Below are 10,000 nucleotides of genomic sequence, written 5' to 3' on the forward strand. Positions count from 1 at the left end.
CTCCATCATGGTATCGTTAATGTGTTGATGTCATTGTCTGTGCTGTGCACCGTGGCGTCCTGCCTTGCCTTGCCTTGCCACGCTTTTTCCCTCGCCTGTGTTTGATCTCGCGCCTCTAATGTAGCCCAGATTTACTGCTTATTAATGCAACAAGAACCTCCACTTCCTCCCCTGTTCCCAAAAGTGGACATAATAGGCAGGAGAGGAGAGAGAGAAAGAGAGAGAGAGGAGAGAGAGAGAGTAACCGTTTCCTCTAAATCATTGGCGTTTTGGAGAAGCGGGCATCTGTTTTAAGCAAGGGGGGGTTGGGGAAGGGGGCCTACTGTATTGTACTGTGTGTAGGCAGGTAGGATATGGCAGGATGTACGACAGGCAATGAGTGTACCGTGTAGGGCCAGCTTCCTGCATGTGTCAGCATGAGTGGTGTCATAGGTCACACTTCAGTAGTAATAGACAAATGAAGCCTGATGCTGTTGGAGGAAGAGTGTGGGAGGGAGGAGAGTGTTGTGGGGTGATTTTGTGATGTGTATGTGTGCGGGTGTGTGTGTGTGTCCATGTCTGTGTGTGTGTGTGTGTGTGTGTGTGTGTGTGTGTGTGTGTGTGTGTGTGTGTGTGTGTGTGTGTGTGTGTGTGTGTGTGTGTGTGTGTGTGTGTGTGTGTGTGTGTGTGTGTGTGTGTGTGTGTGTGTGTGAGTGAGTGTGTGTGTGCACGCACACACATGTGCGTATGTCCATATGCATGTGTGTGTGTGTGTATTAACGATGTTATGCTGACCTTTCTTGCAGGTTCCTGTACGAGCTGTCCCAGATCCCGGACTTTTCTGGAAGGGCACACTGTATCATATTCCAGACGCTCTTCCAGGACGGAATCTCCTCCATCCGACGCAAAGTGGAGATTGTTTCCACCGTCTCTAAGGTAAAATAGCATACCCCCGTCCCTCCATCCCTCCTTCCCTCCACTCTCCCCTCCCCGTTCCCCCTCTCCGCAAAACCAGTCAAGGGGGACTTGGGACCAATGACTTACGACAGCAGTTTAGCATTTAGCGAAAAAGTGCTGTTTAAGGCAGCTGTATATAATTCTGACATTCATTCGAATGTCTTCGGTAGCCGCCGGGGCATGGTTGCCACGGTACCTAAGTGTATTTACATATGCGGCAAATTAACGTGTTTTTTTTTCCAAGGCACGCGGTTTTCAAAATGGCTCCAGCAGGGACCGTTGTCACTCATCTTGGTTTGTCGTTAGGGGAACGATAGTGCTCATCTAGTGGGCCTATCAGTCGTAGGGATGAGGTGCCCTCTGTTTAACTCGTAAAATGGCAAGGGGCCAGGTCATTTGCTGGCGTGGACGACGTTTCATTTCCTTGTTAAACGTCTAGTTAGGACCCACGAGACCTCAACCTCAGCTCAGATATATGTTTCTCCTCTTTGTGTGTGTGTGTGTGTGTGTGTGTGTGTGTGTGTGTGTGTGTGTGTGTGTGTGTGTGTGTGTGTGTCTGTGTGTGTGTGTGTGTGTGTGTGTGTGTGTGTGTGTGTGTGTGTGTGTGTGTGTGTGTGTGTGTCTGTGTATGTGTGTGTGTGTGTGTGTGTGTGTATGTGCATGGATGCTTGTGTACGTGCGCGTGTGTGCGTGTGCGTGCACATGTGTGTGTCTTTAGGGTCTACTGGAGTGCAATGGCGTGAAGGATGTGATGGGGCTGGTGCTGGCGTTTGGGAACTACATGAATGGTGGCAACAGGACCAGAGGACAGGCCGACGGCTTTGGACTGGAGATCCTTCCCAAGCTGAAGGACGTCAAGAGCAGAGTACTGAATACTTCCTTTCAACACACTTCCTTTCAAATCTATTGGCTTACACCAGGGGTGTCAAACTCAAATTGACCGAGGGCCAAAATCAAAATCTGTAACAAAGTCGCGGGCCAAACTCAACATTTAATAAAAAACAAATGTGCATGCACACACTTAATACTCACATTTATAGAAGTACAGAAGTATGCATGTGAAGGGAAATGGACCTCTGGGGATGGGTATTGTTTACTGGAAACTGAAATGATTATTGAACTGTATAGTACTTGATGTGTAATGTTAGTGAACTAAATAAAGTAATAAAAAAAAGAAAAAAAATACTCATATTTAAATTCCACAAACGGAGTCCCATTATAGATCAATGTGCCTGCAAATTACAGTATTCTGTTGCCCATTTCTGGGCCTTTTCACTGTCCTGGGCCCTGGGCTCATATTCCTGTGACACATTAAATTTCATGTTCAAGTATTATTACGTTAAATATTAATAGTGGGCCAACTGTAATACATATTTGGAATGATCTTGCGGGCCAATAAAATGGCTCCACGGGCCGAATTTGGCCCCCGGGCCTGGGTTTGACATCTCTGGCTTACACTCTATGGCAAAACTTAATTTTGATGGTTCACTATTACAGTGGATCTACCACAGTAGGTACAGTGTAATAACCAGTGTAACAATATTTAATATCATGTAATACCAGTGTAATACCATGTACCAACCCTAACCCACTTCATTTCACTGCCCCTGTTGTAGTAATTATGTACGGTGTAACAAAGTATGTATGTAACATGTGACTGGATCATGTCAGTGACATAGGATTCATGTAAATGTTAGGTTTGTACAGTGTGAGTGCATATTACGTGTTGACACGCAGATATACCAAAAAAGACATTAAGTGTTACCGTCTATTATAGGGCGTTGTTTTATTGTTATTTATTTAGTTTATATGCTATGAACGTTTGCTTTGAAGTAAGTGTTTTCCGTCTCTTACAACATCCACATATCAAATATATAACCCAAATAATACATATTAGTGATGATGATATATTACAAATAGTTTTTTTACTTAAGTTCCCCAACTTCTCCATACTGCATTCACCCTTTTAAACTGCAAGCTGCAGTGAATAAAGTATTGTAAATATGTGTTATGTAATAAGTTATGTAATATAACTTTCAATGTATAATGAAAATTTAGAGTTAATACAGTGGGAATGCTACTCAAATTCAACTCTAAGTACTAATTCATTATGAAGAGATTATAGTTGACATAACTTTCTAAGAAACAGGTTAATCAATTCTTAAAGGACAGGTTTCACTGTTTACAATTATCATGAACCCGTTTCATAACATGGGATCAAGGGTTTCAGGTAGAGCAGGGTTTCCCAAACTGGGGTGCGTGCACCCCTGGGGATGCGTGGCCTGCCATAAGGGGGTGCGCGAGCTGAATTGAGCAATGGTGGATATGTGTGTTTTTTATACAACATTAATGAAAATGAAGTAGTTTTTAGTTGTATGGTGAACTGTATGCTTGAAGAAACATCAAGTCTACAGTATTGGAAATGAGGATTCCTAAATGACATAATGTGCTGTGAAGCCATATTTGAGCGGCCATCAACACAACAAAACATTGTTTATGGGGTGCGCGAACCACATTGAAATGTACAAGGGGGTGCGCAAGGAAAAAAGTCTGGGAATCACTGAGTTAGAGCAAGTGGTACATTACATTTGGCCCAATTGTACAGTTGCCATGTTTTCAGACAAATATGTAGACATAAGGGGCATGTGAATGTACTGGGCAACCCAATTTTTTGTTCAAAACATTTTATCTGAGCGCTATCTTTGATTTGGTCAAATCTTTTTTATTTCTTAGGTGTGGACATCAAGCTCTTTTAACCTCACGTTTCTTTTCCTCCCGGCAGGATAGTCGCATTAGCTTGGTGGATTATGTGGTGTCATATTACCTGCGCAACATGGATAAGGTAGGAAAAGTTTCAATATGTTGTTTTACAGTAAATTATATGAATGCAGAGAGTCGAAATACAGAAATGCATCTTTAGCAATTGTTTGGATGTGTTCCTCAATGACTTTATTCGTGTATCTGTTCATAAAGGGAAAACATCATGAAATAGAATAGAACAGAATAGAATAGAATAGAATAGAATAGAATAGAATATTTACTGTAATATTTACATGCAATTTAAATATAACTATACCTATTTACAATGAGATTGAAAGCAACTCACATGATGACAATGGAAGTTTTTCCTAGTACTAATATTCCTAATACTCCACATGCTATTCTTCGTTGTTCAGCATGCAGGCACAGACAAAAGTGTCTTCCCGTTGCCCGAGCCTCAGGACTTCTTCCTGGCTGCGCAGGTCAAGTTTGAGGACCTCTTCAAGGACATCAGGAAGCTGAAGAGAGACCTGACAGGTACTGTACCGCTATTTTAATGTCATTCCTTTACCCTCATCAACTCCCTCCTTTTGGCCTTTTATCCTGCTAAATTCCTTCTCAGGGTTGCCAGATGTAGGATAATTATCGTATTTGTTCCATAATTTTGTCCATTTTGTCCTCTGTACGATCAAAAAAACAGGATGTACGATAATTTCAGAGTTGTCTTTCAGTTCATTTAGATGCCTTGAAACAACAAATTAGGACTTGTATGATAATTTCCTCCCAAAACCCCCCCAAAAACGAGAATTTTGATGTACGATAATTCAGCATTTCCCATCTGGCAACACGGCTCCTTCTTTTAAAAACCTCCTTGACGTAGTACATCATTGGTGTATTACCTGCCCAAAAATGAGAATCACGCCGGTGCATTGTGTTTCATCTCACCCTTTGCCATGTCTTAAAGTATATTAAATGTAACATTTCTGTTCAATCACTTTATATTCAAAAAGACATTTACAGTACATGGAAACGAAATCCCAGTTCAAAAGAACCTTTTTGGCAGCCTGCTTTTAGTGTGGTGGCCAAACCTGAAACCTACCGCAGGAAACAGCTACTACATGAAAGTGGTCTAGCAAGAGAAACACAGACAGCTGCATGGATGTTGTTTTATGCACTACATAAAACATTGTTTTACATTGACATTGACACATAGGTGAACACACAGACGGTAGCAGGTATGGAGTGTTTTCTGAATCATATTGTGTGACTGAGAATGTTAGAGAGAAAACGCACAAGAAGGGTATCAATAGCAGCAGGTAAAGAGTGTTTCACGAGGCGTTATGTGTGTACCCCTGCTCCTCCCTGCCCGCCTGACTGGCTGCCTGGCTGCTCCTCAAGTGCTCAGGGGTCGAGGCTTCCCCACGCAGCCCCAGCTCCTGTGGGCCTTGGCGGGGTGAAAGGCGACGCCCCGGGGGCCCCGTCGTGTCTGCGATTATTTAAATCAACCAATAATCCGCCACATGAAAGCAATTAGATATGCTCTCTCCTCTCCCCTCACTTTTAGCAGATTGCTGTTAAAGCCTGATCCTCTGTGACCCGAGGGGGGAAAAATACAAAGAGGGGTCTACAAAGAGAGCGCTCCTGCCCCACCTCAAGCTGTCACTCATTTATTAGGAAAAATGGAGGAGTTTAAGACAATAAATGTAACATAAGGGGGCTTAGTATTTGATCTATACTTCCCTCCCCAAAAAAACCTTTTAAAATCTCGGCCAAAAGTCCTCGGGGGTATTGGCGGCGAATTGCAAAAGGGGAGAATTCTCACTGTTCGGAAAAGGGGTCTACCTCTTCCTATGCCTCTTTATTTTTTATTTCTTACCTCCAGCCGGTAGGAATAAATATTTATGCTCCGCAGTTATAACCCCCCCCCCTTTAGAAGCCAACTGGTTTTAATTAGACATATTTCCATATAAGTCACCTGAGTCAAAGCAACTCACGCTAACATGCAATCGTAGCCTTTGTTAGTTCCTAGAATTTCTCATAAAAAAAGAGAAAGGTGATGTTTCTGATTTACACGTGTGAGATTTTTTTTTTTTTTTAAGCTACACAGAAACTCTAGCCAAAACTTTTTTCCACCATATTTCCTCCAACAGTAAAGGAGTTTCTCACTATGATATGTGCTCTGTATTAAGGCCTTTGTGGGGTGTTCCCCAGGGATGTGTACTAGGCCCATTGGCCTAATACAGCTGAGGTTGGACATCAGTGGGGATCAACAGTAGCATGATGGGTGAGTGCGGCGAGGCTATAGAAGCAGGGGGCAAAAGGGGCCACCCTCTGATTGCTTAGGTGGAGTGGACAGGCCTACATGTATCTGCCCCCAGACAACCTGGCTGGCCTTCTGCCCTCTCCACCCCTCAATGAGACAGAAATATGATCCTCACCTGATCTGCCCTCCTGCTTTGTGGGGCTACTGGGTGACTGACTCTGTGTGTGTGTGTGTGTGTGTGTGTGTGTGTGTGTGTGTGTGTGTGTGTGTGTGTGTGTGTGTGTGTGTGTGTGTGTGTGTGTGTGTGTGTGTGTGTGTGTGTGTGTGTGTGTGTGTGTGTGCGCGCGCGTGCGCGCGTGCGCGCTTGCTAGTGTGCGTGTGCGTGTGTGCTTATTTGTGTGTGCGCACATACTGTACACACCTCGCTCTCAGCAATCTTGACATATGTTTATGGCCTGAGAGCAAGGCTGATGTAGAATCTATGTCATCGGCCATCAACCCAGCCATCAGATCATGCAGTTAGGACTAGTTAAGCTGTAATTGCGGTCACCCAGTGCAAGAGAAAAAGAGAAAATTCCCTGAGGCACCTAACAACTAAGGCATCGTTTGTGTTACGCCTTTCCCATCTCCCTCACCCACTCACTTCCTGTCACCATCTCACACTGTTTTATCAAATAAAGGTATACAAGTATTTAAAAATTCTAGAAGGAAAAAAAGAGAACATGCGTGTCTGACAACACAGCACAGCACAGATAACGTAACTCTAGCGTCTATTATAAAACGTGTTTATTTTTAGGCCATGCGCTTGCGTTTCGCAGACTTGTCGGAGGAATGTCACAGACGACTTCTCCCAGCTGCTAGTGATGAGCGGCCCAGATGTGTGTTTGCTCATCTCCCTTGTCAGGAGAGAGCGCGTCCCCCTCGCTAATTTTAATTGTCATTCAGAACTCAGTCAGTGTGTTTACCTCAGGGGAGTGATTCAGAGGCAGGGTTGGAATTGGCTTCTCTGACTGGCCCACATGTCTCCATAGCCAGACTCCAGACCGGCTCTGTTGCTGGTCATTAACGCCTGTCATGTTGTTCTTGCCTCGTACACAGCACACTATTCAGCTTTTTTAAAAACTTGAATTTCTATAGTGATTTCATTATTAGATTTTACATTTACATTACATCTATTTTGCTACTGTAATCAACTTTTTTTTTTCCAAGTTGCCTCTTACTTCAGATGGGCCCGTCGAAGGGCCTAATCACTCTTTGCTGAAAACACTCAACTGCATCATAACAACATTGCTATGACAATGCAGAGAGTCTTAAGTAACCGTTTAGGACTTTAGGATCATTACCATTTTGGTGACAAAAGGATTATAACAGAGGCTCTGTGCTTTAAGGCAGTGTTTCCCAACCAGGGGTACGTGTACCACTGGGGGTATGTGAGCACACCTCAGGGGGTACGCGGAAAAATGTAATAATAGCAAATTTATTGAGTGTAGTCACATTGGGATAGAGCAGGGGTGCCCAACCTTTTTTTAACCGAGATCTACTTTTGAAGTTGATGGTCTGCCGTGATCTACCAAGTCAAATTTAAGGATGTCAGTATGAAAATTTAAGATCACCATTTATTAATCACCATTATTATGAACAAAATGTTTTTAGTAGGCTACTATGGCCGTATCTTTTCAGTGTGTTTTTAAAGTCTGCTGAAAGCCTATGTTTACAAAGCAATGCAGCACTGATGGTATGCAGAGGTAATTTCAGTCCTACACAAGTCATAAACAACTGAAACAATTTCAAAATGATAAAACATTTGGTATATAAAAGGCAAATATAGGCACATATGCCCTATTTCTAAAATATGATGAAGCATTATCATGCCTTGATTGGTACAAATTAAAAAGGGCTCAGAAATTCACCATTTGTTATGAGTAAATAGTAGGCTAGTTAAGTTCACTTTACTATGAGAGAGAGAGAGAGAGAGAGAGAGAGAGAGAGAGAGAGAGAGAGAGAGAGAGAGAGAGAGAGAGAGAGAGAGAGAGAGAGAGAGAGAGAGAGAGAGAGAGAGAGAGAGAGAGAGAACTTGGATTGGTTAACATCCCTGTTAAGAGTGACTTCTTCTATGAAGGTTTTTTTTTTAGCTCTCTGGGACAGTACCACAGCAAAGGCGTTCTGTTGTGAGTTTGGCCAATCGTTTTGTCCACAACTGGAGCAAGAAACAGCACAAATTGAAGTGAATTCCATATATGTCAACAACTAACATTTCCCTTACACGCGACACGCGATGTTAACGCAGTTAGCAATGATGCATACGACTATGCGATTTGGACGAAGATCCTCGCATATCGCCGCGTCATAACGCATCGTTGCGCACATGTTCTGTTACTCACCCGATGTTACATGTGTGCACACATGAATCAACTGCAATACCCTTACGGTCACTTCCTAATACTTTCCCCTCATTCTGTTTTACCGTGGGACTAACTATCTAACCAATGCAGTACCAACAACTTGCTACATAGCCTACTTTTGAAAGACAGTATTTTCCCCGTCACAGTAGGCCTACATGTCTCGCGATCGACTGCCACTCCCCTCGAGATCGACTGGTAGCTCGCGATCGACTGGTTGGGCACCCCTGGGGTAGAGGAACAGAGCATGTGTGAGGGCGAGGGGGTACTCATCATATGACAAAATGGCTTAGGGGGGTACGCAGGACAAAACAGGTTGGGAAACACTGCTTTAAGGGGTTAACAGTGAGACTGTGAGCGTTGACCAGGGAATTGGCACCACTTGACAAACACTGGTAGAATACAAAATCTGGCTGGAAGCTTTCTTGGGTCGGTACTAGGGCTGTAACGATATTGTATCGAACCGAGAAATCGTGATACACAGAGTCACGATACTGTATCGTGATACAAGCAGGCAGTATCGGGATACGCCCTTTCAAATTTGTATTACCCATTAGTCCGGAAAACAACCTTATGATTTGATGTGATGGTGTTTCCAAACTTCAGTGGAGATACATTTCAGAAATCGTGGGGTGTATCGAACCGTAGGTCAAAAATCGTGATACGAACCGAATCGTGAGTTGAGTGTATCGTTACAGCCCTAGTTGGTACACATTCAAAATACTGTATCACAGGCAAATACTGGAACATGAAATGGTTCTAGACATGCAGCGAAAACTTTTGCTGGCCTTTGCTGGCCTGAAAACCTTCACTTTTCTTACACTCTGAAAGACGAATAATCAGCTGGTATAAAAGGTGTTTGTTTAAAATTATATGCAATTGATAAGTCCACTCATAACAGTGGTGAGGAGTTTAGTGTTTTACAGAGGACATGGTGAGCTGAATGACAGAATGACACCCATCATCGTGGCAAATAAGACAGTGCCTTTCACTTTACGCGCCCTGTCAGCACCAAGCAAAGTTTTTAGCATGAGCCGTGTTTTACGACAGAGGGCTCCTAGACTCTCCTCTGCCTCCCCGGGGGGCTTTGGTCTCTTCTCATCCTGGATTGGCCTCTCTCCCCACAGTCTCTCCTCTCGCTCTTCTCTCACTGGTGGTGTTGTCTCTCCTCTCCTCAACCTGGTTTCTCGTTTCCTCTCCTCTCCTCTCCTCTCGTCTCCTCTCCTCTGCTCTCCTCTCCTCTCCTTATCTCCTGATCTCTAATTTCCTCGCTTTCTCTTCTCTCTGGTTTCTCCTCACACCTCAAAGTATTTGAACATTTTATGATGTGGACTTCCAAACCCTGGCCCTCTCATTTTCCATGTTTCCTGCTAATCTCATCTCATCTCATCTCATCTCATCTCATCTCATCTCATCTCATCTCATCTCATCTCATCTCTCATTTCATCTCATCTCATCTCATCTCATCTCATCTCATCTCATCTCATCTCATCTCATCTCATCTCATCTCATCTCATCTCATCTCATCTCATCTCTCTTCTCTGCTCCAATTTCTCCTCTGTTCTCCTCTGGTCTTTCCTCTTCTCTCTTCTCCTCCGCTCTGTCACGTCCTCACAGTTCTCTTGTCCCTCTTCCCCTCTCC

The 10,000-nt window shown here is 43.6% G+C and overlaps 1 protein-coding gene across 3 annotated transcripts in view; it reads left to right on the forward strand.

The window, feature by feature from the left end:
• The window catches only part of LOC134434954 (formin-like), a 197,962-nt gene that overhangs the window by 119,755 nt on the left and 68,207 nt on the right, over nt 1-10,000 (forward strand). For all 3 annotated transcript variants that reach the window (XM_063183646.1, XM_063183644.1, XM_063183645.1), the window contains 4 exons: nt 786-915; nt 1,655-1,801; nt 3,719-3,778; nt 4,113-4,233. In XM_063183646.1, the coding sequence (XP_063039716.1) occupies nt 786-915; nt 1,655-1,801; nt 3,719-3,778; nt 4,113-4,233 (458 nt within the window). The remainder of the gene's footprint in view (nt 1-785; nt 916-1,654; nt 1,802-3,718; nt 3,779-4,112; nt 4,234-10,000) is intronic.

This window comes from Engraulis encrasicolus, chromosome 19 (assembly GCF_034702125.1).
Source record: "Engraulis encrasicolus isolate BLACKSEA-1 chromosome 19, IST_EnEncr_1.0, whole genome shotgun sequence".
In the NCBI taxonomy this organism is placed as follows: Eukaryota; Metazoa; Chordata; class Actinopteri; order Clupeiformes; family Engraulidae; genus Engraulis; species Engraulis encrasicolus.